The sequence below is a fragment of the Nyctibius grandis genome, chromosome 6 (genome assembly GCF_013368605.1).
Source record: "Nyctibius grandis isolate bNycGra1 chromosome 6, bNycGra1.pri, whole genome shotgun sequence".
In the NCBI taxonomy this organism is placed as follows: domain Eukaryota; kingdom Metazoa; phylum Chordata; class Aves; order Nyctibiiformes; family Nyctibiidae; genus Nyctibius; species Nyctibius grandis.
Window position 1 is genome coordinate 84,402,276 of NC_090663.1, and position 18,188 is coordinate 84,420,463.

The window sequence follows — 18,188 nt, forward strand, 5'->3', positions numbered from 1 at the left end:
GAGGAATGTAACATATACGTGACTGAAGTTTGCATGTACAATTCATACAAAAATTATGATTTTTGGAGCATTGTGCTTCGCTTCAGAGTTCAACAATCAGTATTTGAAATTTCCCAGATATATTTTAAGATTTGCTTTATCATGTTTTATATACCAGTCCCTAAACTTAGAGGCACCAGCAAAGTGTCCAACATGAGAGGCAACATGTGGCACGGTGCAGCACAGAACAGAGGCCAGGCTAAAAAGCTGTGCCTGATCATCAGTCCCAGGTTTGTCCCGGCACTGCTGAGGCTGATGGCAGAAAAAGGAGAAGAGGGGGGACACACTGCCTAGGGAAGGGAGAGATGAGGAGGAGGAGGGAGCAGTGGGGATCCACAAGAGATGTAGCAGCAGTGTGGTAGGGCCTGAAAGAGAGGAGCACCGAGATGGTGATGGCAGGCGTTCAAGAAGCTGTGGCAGCGATTGGGGATGGGAAGGCAGTGGGCAAGAATATGGGGTGTTTGGAGGCAGCGAGGGGCAGCATGGCAAGAAGAAACAGAAGACAGTCTCAATGAAGGTCTGTCCCAAATGGCTCCGAATAACTACTTTATTAGACAGACTATTTTGCTTCTGAGGAAAAATGTTTCCCTTGTGATAAATTATGTATTTTGGAACATCATTAAAATTCAATGTCTGTTCTTTCTGGATTTCCAAGATTAGCATTTTGACACCCATTACCATAAACATTTAATCTATGCAGGAGAAAGAATCATTTCTTCAGGTATATTGGGTGTATCTGAAAAAATATTGTGAACACCCTTCAGACACAAGGAGAAGAATGCTTGAATTCTCTTTAACTGTGCAGTTCCTTAACAAAGCTGACATGACAGAGAGGGCAAGAGAAGAAAACAAAGACAACCTTCAGCTTTTTCTGCAAAGCGTTTAGCTGGCAGAGACCATAAATTATAAATAGACCCTAAACTGTGTCAGTGGGGAAAGGACACTGCTCTACAGCTTAGCGGAAGCAAGGTGTCCAAGATGACACAATCCGGCAAAAACAAAGACTGATGAAGCGGGATGGAAAAGCTCAACTGCTGACAACGCATGTGTTCACGTTCATAAACTACCAGGTTCCACGTGAGCTGAAGACAATTATCCCTGCTACTCTGTACAACAAAATTAAAACGGGGGGGTGGGACGGGACACACACACCTGTTTATTAAGATACAGTAGCTTCAAGAAACAAATTATTCTTGCAATTAAAACTATTAATATTTGATAAGTCTACCAAGTCCTTCAAAAGATGTAACAGTTCTAAAGCACCACATGCCAGCAGGATGCCTATTTACAAAGGGCCATGTAACATGGTAGAATTTAAAACAGAAAATGTGTGCAAAAATTCCTTGGAGATGAAACAAAGTACCCGGTTTCAGTTACTTAGAAAACTATTGTAGTTTACTGACAGCTGGATTCTACCTGCAGCAATTCTGTTTTTAAGTTCTCAAACAGGAATGCCCTGGAGCCTGACTCTTTAATATGCGGGACAGGCAAAGCTCCCATTGATTGCTTGGGTTAATTTGGGCTGCTCACCAGATCCATTCGCCTGACTATCTTACCTGACTTCCTATAATATTAAGGCCCATACTCACCAGCTGAAGAAGCCAGTGTGAGTCTTTTCAATAAATCCAATAAGCACCATTAACAGGGTAACCCAGCTTCTCTTCAAAGCGTCTAGAAGATGAGATATCAAGCTAGAGCTCAACTACGTGCAACTTGGTTTTGCAGTGTCCCATGTAAGACACACTGGACCTGATTTTCAAAAAATTCAGGAGCCACAACTTTATTTTATGTGCACAGATGCTGTAACCAGGTATCTGAATTTGAGGTCTGCTAAAGGATAACAAAAATATAAGTAACCACTTTGGAAAACGTTGTCTCAAATGATTTAAATCAAAAGTTTTTCACCAGAACACACTGTTTTAATGTTACTGGGTCTTCCTTTGGAGGTTTTTTTATATCACACACAATAATGATCTTGATGATGGTCTAATTATACATTTTCAAGTAATTAGGTTCTTTCATCTAGGTAAATAATTTGTACAACCAAGAGATTTAAGAAATATTTCTAACTCCCTTCACCAGCTTCTCGCTTCTTGAAGGTTGAGACAGTAGCTAATGAGAGTAAGCTAATTATGGCAAGGTAAGTTGAAGGTTCTAAATAGCTAGTGCCAATACTATTTAATAAAGTAAACTAATTAGTATGCTGTTTTCAGGATTGTATATGAAATTCTGCATTATTAGCTCTTAATTAAACTGTACTTTGATGAAAAGAGATTACTATTACTAAACAGCTAAATGATCTCATTATTCTGCAGTTAACAGAAATAAAATCCTGCATTTCTTTTAATTAAAGGTCAAAAAAACCCAGGCCAATTGAAATAGAACTAATAAACACCCCACTGCTGCATATGATATTTTTCCCTGGATTCTGGTCAGACAAGATTCAATAGAAAACTCGTTGGTTCTTGCATTTTTGCCCAATGCTTTATCTGCTTATGAAACACCACGTACAAAGAGGTAAGTTCTCAGAGTACAACAGAACTCAAAGTAAAAACAAAGTGACTCTGAAATGCATTTAACATCTCTTCGTATTTATCCAGTTAAGTTCTTGTGGTCTGGTGATCATGGACGAGCCAGTACAGTGGGAAGCTGAGGTTTGTTAGCCACAAGGCCAGCATTCAGGTGGCTGCACTGCAGAGTCCCATCGCCTCCCCCGCAGCTGCCTCAGCTCCGAGCACGACGGGCCATCTCTCAGGGTGACAGAGAGGTTCACATCCTGTTCCAGTTCACTTCTGGGCCACTTTGCTGTGCCTGCTTAGTCTGGCTTGTCTCCATTGCATCCCATCAGCAGCAGATAAATTGTCAAGGGTTGTTCACTGATTCATGTAGACACTTGTCCAGTTACCATTAAATGTTAGGCCTCAAAAGCTCTGGTTCAGACAATAACCTCAGATGCAAAGCATTTATACCTCTGCACCCTCTCATCAGACAACCCACACTTTTACAGCTTCAGATCTTGTTTGGTAGGATGCACAATATTTTGTCCTACAAGTTAAAACAATGGCACAGCTATTCAGTCCAACGGCGCATATATTTTATAGTCATCCAGCTCAGAACAGAGGTGGTTATCCAAGCTCCCTGTACCACATTCATTATCAACAGCACATTTGCTTCTTATTTAATTATTCCTCACACGCCAGCTCCAGCTTTAGCTTTCACTACAGCCACATGCCCAGCAAGCAGAGTTTGGCTGGAGGACAAGGGCTATTCTCCAAGCAAGACAGTCCCCCACTGCATGGCTGGCCACGAGCTTCTGCTGCAGCAAAGCCTGTGCTCCCTTACCTACCGCTCGCTGCCTGGCTCTGCTGCTCAGGGCCCTTTTATCCCGCTGCTGGCAACACATGGCTCTGTCCAGCCACTGAATGCTGAAAATATCTAGAAGGTTCAACATGGGAAGGATTTCTAGGCCCAACCTCTCAGCAGCAGAGACCACAGTGGCCTCATCTGAACACACAGGAGGGTGCAGCTGGGTTGCTACATCTGCTCCCCTCTGATGAGTTTGTCAGTGGCTACATTACTCTGCCCAAAATGCCAGAGCTTTTGGAGATGCAATTTAGATTTCACATTTACCTTTACACCCATGGCCTGCATGTAAAACAAGAAACTTATTCCATAAAACCTACTTGGCTACAGATTTGTTTCCCAAATTGCTGTTCCCACAGTGCAGTAGCCTGCGCTCCCTTTCACACTACTGCCTAGGACCCACCCTGCCCATTAGGTCTCCAAAGCACCTTCTTCCCTTCCTGCTCTTCCCCACACAGAGGAAGAAAAAGGGACAGTACGTGCCCTTGCTAGCTCCAGGACACAGCACACAGATTAGCCAGGGGCACAAAGTGAAGGATCAATGCAGAGCTCCCTCTGAAACCTCTGCTTCAGTGCAGCACTGCTTGGCGTGCACGGCTCACCCCACACTGAGCTCCAGGACGCCGGCAGGAATTTCACTGTCTTTGAGACCTGCCCGTATCTGTCACATTGGACCAGAACTGGCCAGCAGGTTCAAACATCACTAGACTGATCATAGGTTCACGGAATGGTTTGGGTTGGAACGGACCTTCAAAGATCATCTAGTTCAATCCCCTGTCATGGGCAGGAACATCTTTCACTAAGTCAGGTTGCTCAAAGCCCCGTCCAGCCTGACCTTGAACACTTCCAATGATGGGGCACCCACAGCTTCTCTGGGCAACCTGTTCCAGTGTCTCACCATCCTCATTGTAAAAAATTCCTTCCTTATGCCCAATCTAAATCTACCCTCTTTCAGTTTAATTGCTGGACTGACAAAGGCCAACAGGGACATTAAAAACACCCTATTTCTTTAGGAAATGAAAGTAAAAATGGGGTGTCAGTGTTGTATACATCAAACTCCAACGGTCTCTGAATATGGCCTTCTGAAAGACTTCAGTCTGATTTTTTTCTTCAGTGTCACTATTCTCTGAACCTCAGTGCCCGAGCCTGGATACACTAGGACTCACCTGTCCCTGTAAGCCCTGAAGTCTGCACTTCCTCCTCAGCAGAACAGTAAATAATCAAGTTTTCAAAGTTTTGTCTACATCACTATACAGATGATCACAGCTCAAGAGTGGGGAGTGTTTATCCGTTTTTCCAGAGCACACAAAATTCAAAGCATTTGAATATTTTTGCAGCATTTAGAAAGCTATCAGAGAGTAACAGTGGCTACAATTACATTGTACCTCTGTGATCACAGGAAAACTCAAGTCCACAGACCAAGGTATAACAAGCTGCTGTTTAGGTAGCTTGAAAAAGTATTGGACACTACAAGCTATGTCTAAAATGTTGGTACCAATCAAAGAGAAACACTTTGGGGTTTGTTTGCTTATTAGTTTATATCCGCCCCCCCTCCCCCCCATAAGACTAAAGCTTCTAGACAAGCACAGTATTTGTGTTAATATTTAGTTTTACATATTAGAGAACAACTAAAGTGCAAATAAATGAAGACTCAAACCCCCTATTTATATAAAGACCACAACTGAGCCGGTTGCTCTCCCTGTTCAGTAAAGCACAACAGAGTTACCATATCACTGGCATGTTAAATGAACTGACTACTCCATGGGCTGGGCAACACACCAATGACACGATCCATTCACAGATGTTTGTTTCTTTTTTTTCTAATAGAGCCAAAAAGATTCCTGTGCTTCTCTTAATACTGTATCTGATTTAAAATATCTACCTTTGTCCCTATGTTTGGGGTGAGGTGAGGCATACTGAAAGCTCTTTTTCTCCCTATGCTCCACCTTTATTGACAGAAAAAAAATCTTTGACCAAAAATATCTTCATTTTCTCTTTCTGCTGAAGCTTCATGTCAGAAACAGCTGGGAATTCAGTCTTCAGCTTACTCACCAGCTAAGGGTCACAAATATTTATTTTTTTCCTTCTCTTTATGAGTAGCTCTAAAGTTGCTGAATGAAATTCCCCTGCTACATCAGCACCGGTACCAAAGAAACGACAGAAAAAGAGAAAGCAAACAAGATAAGCTTGCATAAAGTAACAGATATAACTCTTTTTCTCAAGCCATATGTTTTAGGATTATATGTAGTCAACACAGAAGAGATGTGATAAGGACTTACTTCAAGTTAATACAAATTTGGATGGTTTCGTTGGCTCCTACATAGTACCTAGTCTAAGGGATATAATTCAGCAGAAAAAAACCCAAGACTTGAGTGAAACATGGGTCATTAGTAAGAGAAACACGGGGGGATGACTTTGTTAGAAGTGTTAATACACACCTTTCCCGGTTTTGCACGAGTGTTTGCATTTCTAAAAGACAAGATTACAGAAACTAGATCTACGCAGATAAATACCCCAGCTGGCCAAGTTCTACACTTGCAGACTCACACTGACACACAGGAATCCAAACTGAGCTCTGCATTTGATTAGACTGTAAAAGATTGAGAACACATCTTCGTACAAATTCCCTGCCGACATTATATTCCTTCCAATAGCGCAGCTCATACCCTTTTGCCAAATCTAATTTTTGAACACTTACATAATCCTTTTACTTCCCTTCAGATATTAGTCTCTATTCTGCCACTTTTATTGGCTATTCAGCCTACACTTAAATATCTCTGTGTCTTACATTAAATATTTTTATCCCTCCTCACTGTTTAGACCCTGCAGACATCTGCAGCCTATTGCTTTCTGCTTTGGTCATCATTACTTACCGAGTTCTTTAGCCTTTATTTTTTCATTCTTTGCTCACACATTTCCTGGCTATTCTGGTGTCTCTAAGCACTCTCTAAATATTTCTGATTAAGTGGTGCAGAACTGAGCACAATATTCTAGAAATTTCTTCAGTCAGTAAGATGAAGTACTTTCCTGATGTAAAATGATATTTTTCATAGTCAGCTTAAATTTCAAACCAGCTTACATTACAAACTCAGGTATATTTTAGTATTCGTCTTGTTTTTAGGGTATTTTCAGGATTACCGTTTTCAACATTTCTATTACCTTTAACTAAGGCTGTGAGAAAGGACAAGGGATAAGAGAAATGTTTTGCACCATAAAAACCCACTTTTGATATAAATGCAAAATTATTTTTCAGCCTCCTTTCCAGTTCCATTAGAGTTCTATCAAAGGCAACTCTGACTTATCTTTAGTCCAAGTTTGCTTTAAAATGGGAGCAGAGACACTTGGGTGATTCCCAGGAGTGCTGACAGTGAAAGAGCAAGTGAATGGGAGCTTGACATAGAGCTGTGCAGCTTATTAGCTCCACAGAAACGCAACCAGCGTTCCCAGACCTAACCCGTTACCTCTGCACAGCACGGCAGGGCCTTTGTCACGTGGATTTACTGACTTGGGATGGAATGAATCCATGGAGCCTTGCTCTGCACAATCACTGACTTTTTATTTGTCCTCTCTACTATCTGTATTTTTAGATGTATTATCAGATATTTTTTGCAATATAAAATGGTATTTAATTTATGATTTATTCCAGATATAAAACTGCATTTTAAGGAGCAATACTAACTCATCTCCAGGACTGTAAAGTATGAGGAAGAATTTCCTAAAGAGTAAATATTTTTAAAAATTGGTCATAAGGTTTTTATGCTCTGTCAAACATGATTTTTAAATAGGGAGTAACACTTCTGCCTTGTAGAAGTACTGAAGTTTGCACAGAAGAAGAAACTGTAATGGGAAATAATATAGGGCACTGTTAATCCGTGAGGGATTAGATACACACTGGCAAGTAACTGCTTTTCTTTCACTTTGTTTGTAAGCACAATCACCAAGAATCAGTCATGTAGTTGCATTGGCTTCTTCCAGACTAAACAGGGAAGCAGAAAGGACACTTTCCCTGCAGCTGTACTGTAAAAGAAACTAATGAAATAGAGTCCCACTTCCCACTTCTACCCTCACTTTTTTCTTTCTGCCAGTGTGCCTTCTTGACGTGACTGAAGCCTGGGAAGAAGACAGGCCCAATTTTGGTATCATGTTTTACAGGTAATTGCTTTGATTTCCAGATCTGTCTGCAGTGCGTTTTTATTTGTTGGTTGTGAAAATTTTATTCAATTCTGTTAGCAGCAGGGACTGGATGGCTGACTTGTCATCTGAAAAAGCCCAGAATAAACCTTGCAGCAGCCACTAGTACGGTGATGAAACTGTACAGCTCTGTGGGAAGCTGTAGTGCATTATTATTATGTGTATTATCAAAGCGCTTTTTGAACAAAAAGCACAGAACAAAAAGAGCCTCTTTCCTTAGACTGCAAGTTCTCTTGGTCAGAGAGGGACTGACAGGACAGCTGAGGGATACACTGCCAGGAGCCTGGAAAGCAGTTCCAGCACATAACTGTTCTTAATTACGCCTCCAGGCGTGCCGCAGGCAGAGAGAGAACCCTGCCCCTGGTCTGGTGCATTTACATCCAGCAAGTGCCTTCTTCAGCTTCCTTTTGCTCTCTGGACGTTGTTACTCAGTGAGCAACAATGACCAGCTTTTAAAATACAAACCTCGAAACACTGAGAAAGCTTTTTCAGTGGAGACAAATTATCCAGTAGATACGTCTTGATACACATTTCACTGCATAAATTTTGGAAAGGCAGGTTTTGCTTCCACAGCCAGATGGATCAACCCAAACAGAGCTGAGCTGAGGTTATGCTGACAACACTCAAAGTAAACTCTGCAGAATCACATGCATTTTTACCTCATCCATGAAAATACTCACTTACATTCTTAAAATACAAGTTTCTAAGTAGACAGAGGAAGACAGAACTTGCTAACTACATGGCTGTGAACCAAAAATGATCTCTGAAGGCTGGCACACTGGGTGGACATAAGCATTTGTGTGGATTTCTTTGGAAGGGAAGCCTTACGCTCAAGTGTAAAGAGGTCTCTGCATAATAAACTAAGTCAAGGGAAAAAGCAGAAACAGTGTTAGAAAGTATTCAGTTAGCCCACTTGATCTCTGACGAGTGTAATCGCTTAAGTTTGAAATAAACAGCTCTTGAATCACACAGCTCCATTGAGAACAGGAATCAGAATACAAAAGGCAGATACCATTGGTAAGAGAGTTCTTTCAGCCTAAGGACAGCAAAGTATTCACCACTACAGAGAAATATGGGCGATTAAAAAAATGAAAAAAAAAACAACCCTGTAATTTCATGGAAAGTTGTAGATGACTGAATCCATAGTGCAATCTACTTATTTGGGAAATCAACAGAGGATTCATAGAAGCCATCATTGCCTTACTTGGGTTCTATCATGAAAACAGACCAAGGACCAGGGAGCGTGTAACCAATAGTCAAATCTGGTGCTGGGGTAGAAGGGCCTGAAGCAAATCATTCTCATCTCCCTCATAGATCTCATGGCATCCACCATGCCAAGCAGCAGTTTCTGCAGCCTCTTTGACAGGAAAAAAGCTGCAACTGAGATGGATTTCTCTTCTCTTTCTCTTCGTGCCACTGAATTCATAACAGGAGGAGATGGCGCAACCCTTGAAAAATCACTGTTTCAAGATTTAGGCTTGCATGAAAGTGCACAGTGGCACAGCTTTTAAATTGGGGAAAGAAAAAAAAAAGATATTCACTCACTCCAGCACTGCAAAACTAAGCAGAGGAAAAAAATCGCTATAAACAGCTTTATGATGAGTGATCTGCCTTGTCCTTCTGAGATATCTAATGCTCCAGAGGACTCTGCACTCAGCAGTTAAGTTTCTTTGCAGTCGACAAATACAAACGCGGGAGCGTGGGGCAGTACCGCTCTCCTGACCCAACCCTCCCAGGGGAGACACTTCTGAAGTGCAGACTGTGCACACTGTGAATGTGCAGAACTTCCACAGGATTCCTTTGGAACAGAAAATACCTGGCATCTTTTAGGCCCAGGTGCATAAACAAGAAAACAGATATGCAGAATATTGTCCTCCTTAAGAATACAACTGCTTTGCTAAAGGCCTCAAAGGCTGCAGCACATCAGTACCGAGTGGTAAAATTCTCTGTCTAGGACCTGATGACTCTCCTCGGTTCAAAGGAGCTAAGGACTACCACATCCAACTGCTTTATTTTTCCAAAAATTGATTTTTCAGAAAAACAACAATTCTAACACACCGACAAACCAAACAAGCCAAGCCACGAATTCCACCAAATGCAGAACTAACGAGAAACACTGAACTAACAGGAATGATGGGAATGAAGACCACAATTTAGTTTCCTCATAACAGACACAGCACTGGCAGCATAAGCCTCCTCACACTTAAAACTGCTAACAGGAATCGACTCTGTGCTAGAAAGAACATCCTCTGGTCAATCAGTGTTCGCTTTCTTTCACATCTTCAGTGCAGAGCAAGATGGCTTAGATACAGGGCATCTTCTTACAGCTGCTGTGCCTGAGAAGTGTTGTACAGATGAATGATGTGGATAGTGAAGCCAACTAGTAAGAATGGGGAAGTGTAGTTACCATTTTGGCATAAGTACGGATTCTTGTGTATCTACAGAGCATGCCAGTGTTGCTATCTGACATACACGCTCTCTTGACAGATCTCCTACAGAGAGCCGTGCTCATCCCACTGCCCCAGGGAAGCAGGCAGCGATGTGTGTGCAAACATTTCTGAACCTCAGCCCTTCCCACATACAATCCCTATGTGTGTATCAACATAAGGCACGGACCAGGAGCGTTCGAGCACACAAGGCAGCCTCCTCTCTGTTTGCCTGGCAGCCCACAGAGATACAATATGGAACTTGGCCGTTATTAGACACACAGTTACCACACAAGGTTTTTGTCTTCATACACCACGCAGAAGCTGTAAAATTAATCTTGGCGCCAAGCTTATTCCATGGGGGTTGGTTGTATCTAGCTCTACGCAGGTGCGGAACAGGAGGAGGAAGCACACGTGGAGCTCCCAGCATTGTCCTGGCAGTCCCAGAAGCATTGTACCCGAGGCAGAGCCAGCTCTCCTGCGTCCCCATCACCCCTCCGCAGCCTCCCTCCTCCGGTTGAGGACTTTTATCCAGCTGTTTCAAACATCAGCGCACTCCTTTTAAGAACAAAAGCTGGGCTGTATCAAGCAGCAGTTGTATCAATTGTACTAGATTAAAATTCACAGAAGCTGCTACATAAACCAAATTGCTTTTAGAAGTTAAATGTTAAGATGATTGACTGGTAAAGTGTTCTATATGCTGCTAGCAGCCCATAAAATATATAAAACCATTTTTATAACTTGTTTTAAAGTTATATTTCAGTTCTGAGATCTAATTCTAATTTCTTCTGCCTTACAGTGCATAATATTCCACACTACTGTATTGGAAACAATTCACTCAAGAAGTTAAATCAGTCTTCCTAGGGCATCAGCCAGCTACAGAAACACCACAGTTGTTAATACTCCTTTTCTTTGCCCCTTTTTAAGAGCAGAATGTACTTTTTACTTATTGTTTCAGCCAGGTCAATATAAAATACCTCAGGAGCTTCATGTCAAATTAAGGAAGAACATATGTACACACATAAGAAGCATATTGAACAACGGCACAAAGGTACTATGGCTAATAGATGGGGAATGTAAAATGATTTATCAGAACAGAAGTTCTTAATAACTAATCCATTATGTCATTTAAAGAGGTGATTAAAAAGATTTTTTGAATCTCCCCAAGGGAAAGATTTACGGCTCAGTGCAACTGAATAGATGTGAGTATCTCTGGTGGTTCTGCAACTGAAACATTCGAAGACACATCTATCATTTCTTCACTGCTAACCTTCACTAAAGAAATAACCTGCATGATACCTTGATCCTCTAGATAAAGCAGCAATTAACCTGCAGAATTAGACTTCCTCCTGTGACAGGAACCATCCTGGGTCTTAACTGTTCAGGCTTTCTGGCACCTTTTAGGCATTTGCCTTAACACAAAACACATCTAAGCCTCTCTTCTGAGGCAAATATTTCGGTCATTCCTATGCAAGAGTAACTGAAAAGATATGTCACTGTATTTTTAAAATTTATATCCAAGTGGCACACTTATACCATGGGAAGTTCTGATTTCTTTCCACATGTGCTACACAGGGCGAAAAGACACTTGATGGGTTTTAAACAACTGTAGTCATGTAAGCTGTGCTGACTAATGTGGACGAATTTGTAATATAGGGAATAAACAATTAGCTTTTAGGGGAGAAATCTGTTATTAAACAAAAGTAAATTATATTAAATGAAAGATTAGGTCACTGATGCACTAAGGAAATAACAAAAAGTGACAGCACTGGTTTTGGAACATGGAAGAAGATTGATCTGACCAAATGCAAATATTTATATTTGATCGTTGTCACTCCAGAAGTATTTTATGAACCAAAAAACAAATACATACTTCTAAGGTGCAACTCACTTAACCAGTGCCTGCCTAAAGTTGAGCTAATTTTCTGTGTTGTCTACTATGGAAAGTTAGAGCACTAGCTCCGATACAGATGTCTACATTATAAACTTCAAAATCTGGGAAAGATGACAGACTGTGGAAGTGATGGAGACTGAAATGCTACAAATTTATTCTTTCTGGCTAAATCCTCTCCACTATCAGAACGCTGTTTGGCACAGATGATGCACAAAGAAGACAGCTCTTGCTGTCCAATTCTTCAATGACTCTAATGCCGACAGACTGCAGATTCAAGCTTGTATTGCCCATTTCAATGCACATGTACTAACAGATGCATTGCCTAAGTGCTCATAAAATAGAACAGGAAAAAAAGATATATTATCCCCCTCCCAGTAATGGATATGGTTAATACGAAGCTTTTTCCTTGGCAATTATGAAAGAATAATTACAAGTGTAGAAAAAGATTAGGCTTACATGAAGAAAGTGAAGAGATCCTCATCTTGACTTCAATTCAAAATGTCTCATTTGAAAAGCACACCAAGGACAGGACAGTCAAGAGGAGATCACACAGTTAATTATTTGGAAAAAACAATTTCACAGTGTTCTAATTTTTCATTTTGAAAATGTGACCAACTCTCAGGAAATACAGAAAGCGTATGTATTGGAGAAATGAAGGAAAAGGTGGATCTACTTACTGCCTAGACCACCAGCACGGCACAAACTGTCAACAGGAAAAAAATCATATTTAGTTTTCCCCCTATTATCAGTTGCTTTTCCCTTGGAAAAATCTCAACGTTTTATAGTCATAAAAATTTCACAAAGAGTAACTGTAACAACAAAAAAAAAGATATTAAATTAGTAGACTGTCAGCCAGTACAATCATGGTCTATTAAGATGAACTTATTCTGTGGATATCTAGATAGATTTTCTCTATATGTCCATTTAAATTAATTACTTGCACTGCACGGGCTCTTAGTCTTCTAAAAGACACAAGGAAAATAAAATATAACATTGTCACAGCATAATGGTCCCTCCTGCCTGACAGACATTAGGAAAGAAAAAAAAATTACTGAAAAATGAACATTGAGATGACATTACCAAGCTTATTTTCAAAGTGGGAGGCAATTAGACTATGAAAATGTTCTCTTCCATTATTTCTATTATACCAGAGGAAGTAAATAAATATGAAGATGGATGGTTATTGCTGATGCACAGTGACAGCTACTCAGTATGTTACACTGAAGAACTATGTTCTATCAGTCCAGGTTTTATACAAGTGACAGGCAAATTGTAACAATCAGGTAGACTAAAACTCTGAAGTACAGTTTCAGGTTGTCTGGGTCTTTTTTTTTTAATTGAAGAAGTTGTGGTGAAACTAGATAAACTTCATCTGTTGTTTATTAAAACAAATCATTTATTAGTTCTACAGGATTTAGGTTGATAACCTATGTCAAAAGATTTTCAGAAGAGCTCTTTACACTTGTGTCCCTGACACTATAGATACTCAAGCTGAAGTACCACCACTTTGCCTCATCTTTAGAGACACTCATTTTAGAGGGTTTGCTTTTGACTTGCCCTCTTCTGAGGTCAATATATAACACTGACAAAAAATTACCATTTAACCCTATGACAGCAATATTCATAAGTGCTCAGCTCCAATTCCCAAACTTTAAAGAAGGGGCAGTTTAGCCTAACATCCAAATATTAACTATTTTGGCCACTTTGCAAATTTCATTTAGGCATCTGAAGAAGGAATTCCCTTGAAAACCTGATCTTACATGCAATCAGGATCTCCCTCCTTGCAGACAGTCAAAAGGCGCCCGGACATGGCCCTGCTTGAGGAGGGGGCTGGACCAGCTGACCTCCAGAGGGGCCTTCCAACCTCAGCCATTCTGCGGTTCTGTGAATTGCAGTGTAACAACTACCCTGTACTTCAACCCTACAGGACACCTTTTGTTACGCTGGCCCTCCATGGTAACTCTTACAAACAAAGAACAGTACAGACACAGCTTCCAACTTGCTCACCTAACTTGTGCCTGAACTTCAGGGGCTTAACGAATCAGTCCTTCTAAAGTGAACCTAGGTTCTCTACACCCAACAGAGAGAAGCCTTCTTCTGAGAAGACCCAAGAAAAATGCTGCCTTCCTGACTTAGGCAGGGAATCATCGATGAGTGATTATTTTTGCTATCAGTTCTGCATTAACCCTCCAGTTTCTGAACTCTGTCCTATCCAGAAATGGACAGAACCAGTCTTAGAGGTTCTCTGGATGTTGGGAGCTTTCTGAAGTGCTTTGGGTTACTTTGCATTAACAGAGCACACGTAGAAACATTCCCCTTACTCTCAGCAAGCTCACAGTCCCACCAGATGTGAGTATATCCAGAAAATATTAAATAGGAGACATGTCAAACAAAATTAAAAGACAAAAAAAGCATTGTACTCAATTCTATATTGCTAGTATTTAAAATGTAAGCTTAGTAGAAATGAGTTAATCTTGAGCACCGAAATTACACAAAGTCTACATTAGCAACCTATTTTCACACTTGCAGTGCATGATTCTCTGTCACAGTCAATGCAGCAGAACTCAGTAAAACACTCCTGCTTAATAGGATGTCATTTATCCGCAAATATACTTTACAATAACGGATTTTCAACTACTACAAATTGATTTTCTTTCATTCCTTCTACATGTCATTGTGCCACAGAGGATAACTCCTTTGATATTAATAGTAATGAAGACGCATTGCATCTGACAGCCCTAACAACACGTTTAATAGAACGTTTTAACTTTAAGTAGATGAAGAATCAGAAGGGAACACTTTTTCAGATTTCACTGCTTCAGAATACAGTTCTGTATAAAGGAAATTATCCTACTTAAAAGTTATTTTCACTTTGATATTATTTCTGTTTCATTTGACAGTTTTATTTTGGGAAGATAACATTCTGACATACTGCAAATTATTCTCCCAAAACAATACAGTTTATCCTTTTGTATCTGCTTTAATCAAATTTGTCTCAATAGACTCCTGTTTCTGGTAAGTAATTCTGGCAATTAATCATCCCAGCTTATCCTAAAATGACAATCCTAAGGTGTCACTCACAAGTAGAAACAACACAAAGCACAGTGTTTCAAACTGCTACTGCGCAGCACAGCGAGAGATTTATTCAGGTTTTATTTTACATATCTTTGTTACCAGAAACTGCTGCTTCTGCAGAACAACAGGAGTTTTGCCAGTGATGAGGGTGAGACCTTACGTGTTTCCTGCAATTTGAGTCAGCACCCTGGAGATTTTCAAAGCATACTCACCCACCCAACTCAAGTGCTGCCATCAGGTTCTACACAGTAACTCCATTTACTGAGTTTCACCTTTATTCCAGCTCTCTCTCATGCAACTTGTTTGCATAAGGAAAAGACCTACTATCTAGGAGGTAAATCTTATTTATAACTGCATGTGCAGAGAATGTTTGGAAAAGCGTGTATGCTGCGATTTTAAAGCAAATTAAAGTGTAACTACAAGTTCAAACCTTTTGTTTAAGGAAGCAATATATGCAAGGTTACTGCAGCTTGACAAATATATCAGCACTGAAAAAACAAAAACCTAGTTAAAAACAAAACAAAAATGACCATCAACTGCACGAAGCACTGTTGTGGCCTTGTCTTTTCCCAGTTCCTCTTTCCATTATGAAAGCTCTAACAAAACACTCTCCCTTACTTTTAGCACAAACAGGGCAACAACCAGGATCTTGCAGATTTTTGGCTTCTAGACCAAGTACCAGTTTTGCAAGGTGACCTCTAACTACCTGCCTTGTAACAACACTCTTCACAAAGAGAAAGCGAGGTATGCAGCAAGGAATAATGTTAAGATGTTACTCCTTGTGACCCATAACTACCACCTCACTTGAACAGCACAACAGAGGGTGAAAAATGACCTTCAGGAATGTACAACTTAAAATGTTAAAATGGAAATTGTCAAGTCATTTAGTGAGAGAACAACCTTTTAAGACCAATATTAACACAAACCTTGCTTGCAAGCCATAAAATAGAGATAAGAAAGGTGAAATGCTGCAACCAACTCCTGACATCTGAAATCTATTTCAAACAGCTAATAATTCAGTCTATTCTTCAAAATTTATGTTGACATTTACTTTTGCTCACCACATTTACCTCCTGCTTGTAAGACTGGCAACATGCACATTACATATGAATAGCTCTTGGGTCCAGCCCTGAAGTCTTGTGCTTTTTTTTCAAATGCCACTGAAGCATGGGCTTAGATAGATGCCATCATCAGACCAGAGAGTTAAACACTCTGCAATTAGGTTTAGAATTGTGCACGTTGAGTGGGGTACGGTGTGTGTGAGAACACCACCACTCTTACCCCCTTCTCTTTATCAGTTACTTAGCAACTAGCTGTCTTTAATTTCCTTTGGGAGACTATTTTCCATATATAGTAAAGGGAACAGAACTCAGAGGTGCCCACCAACCCGTTTGTAGAACTTAGCGCAGCAGGGGCTTGCGTGTCACTTGAAAGTAAGTGACAGTAACCAGTGAATTGTCTTATCTTACATTCTTTTCTAGTACATGTAGAAGTGACACTGGACAGACTGTCCTCCAGCCTGGAGGTTGAAGGAACTGCTACACCTGGAATCAGTGACTACTCAAAGCCAGACAGACTAGCTTCTCTCTCAAGGCCCAAACAGTTTGCATTGCTACTTACTGATCTGCATCCTCCATGAGTTCCAACTATTAATAACTGTTCACTTTAAGATTAAAAAAAAAGGCACTTTGCTGTAATGACCATTAGTTTGTGCACATACTTTACCTGTACATCGTTGGTGTTCATTCTTGTTCCCTCCTTCCCAACAAAGATGTCATCTATGTCAACCAGAATGTACCTATCCAAGGACAGTCTGAGCTTCTTTCCAGACAGGAAAGAGATGGCATCTATGAAAATCAGCTTGTGCAGCCAAAAATTCAAGTTATTGCCGAAAAGGACTCGTTGAATCCCATCGTGGAGTCCCAGGTCATGAATTACTGTGGCATGGAGAGCACTTTTAGCAGCAGGTGGTGAAAGGATTTCTGGCGTCTTTACTTTTGCAAATATCACTGGTTGATAAGCTGTATGATTAATCTGGAAAACCGCCCAGTCATTTCCAAGCAAGGGACCCTTCTCAAGCTTAGAAGATTTAGTCACATGGAGCAGTGGGGAATGAGGGTTAATGCAACAGTCCTTAATACCCAGATTGCTGTGGACATGGAAAGGAAAGCCCTTCAACTGAAAGCTCTGCAAGCTGTTCTCATTGCCTTTGTGAAATCCAATAACACCTACACCATATTCTATACAGTACTTATCTAGAAGGCCTCTGTTCCAAGAGTCCATATTCACATACTTTAGAATATTTTCATATACTATGAGAGCATATTTGCCTTTATTTTTGTCTATAAGCACTGGGAGGTCACCTTTCCCAGGTGCAATCTCAATGTGAAACTGAAATCTGCTAGATTCTAAAATGGTTATTATATCTTGGCCTAATGTTGAGTACTGACTTTCCACAAACACCAGGACTACAAGATCTGTCCTCAGGGGATCTATAGGCTTCACGGTCTTCATCTCCATCAGCTTGTACGGCAACAGTTGAAGATCACCACATTCCACTTCTGTAGGGATTTCAGAAAGTTCATTCTCCTGTTTGTAGCCATTATACAAGTAGTATGCAGAAATAACTATGCTCACCATACAAAAAGTGGCCAGCAAAATAACTGTTCTTTGAAAATGTCTGTGAAGTTTCATGACAAAACTCATGTTGTTTACTTGCCTTAGATTGTTCTTGACAGTAGCATTAAAAACAAACACAGATTCCCAACAACTTGTTCCAGTCCTCTGAAATATTTATGTCACCATTGCAGCACCCACATTTATCTTCCACAAAGCTTTACAGAAGGTATAGTCTAGAAGAAAAGAAAAATCAGAGATTTAATTGAGGCATCACACTTGTGAAGTATCATCACGCTTAAACTAACGGTGAGCAAAGAAACCACGGCCAAACAGAGGTTTGGGAATGAACGGCTCAACTTTGATAGTTTCTGTTTGAAATTTTGCATTAGTAGTGTTATTTCTTCCTGCTCCCACTAGTTGCCACGTGCGTTTGAATGTCTCTAAATCTCACAGGCTCCTTACTACAGAGGATCAAGTAAAAGAGGGTACACCCAGGAGGTCCTGAAAAGCAAGATATGGTGTTTTTCTGAAAATTTTTTACCCAAAGATAAAAGTTAACTCCAAGTAGACAATTGCTGACA

At 40.4% G+C, this 18,188-nt stretch overlaps 1 protein-coding gene across 1 annotated transcript in view; it reads right to left on the reverse strand.

Moving 5' to 3' along the window:
- The window catches only part of LOC137665318 (bifunctional heparan sulfate N-deacetylase/N-sulfotransferase 3-like), a 180,781-nt gene extending 163,087 nt beyond the window's left edge, over positions 1 to 17,694 (reverse strand). The window contains exon 1 of the mRNA XM_068404193.1: positions 16,714 to 17,694. Within this exon, the coding sequence (XP_068260294.1) occupies positions 16,714 to 17,694 (981 nt within the window). The remainder of the gene's footprint in view (positions 1 to 16,713) is intronic.
- Between the last annotated feature and the right edge of the window lie 494 nt (positions 17,695 to 18,188).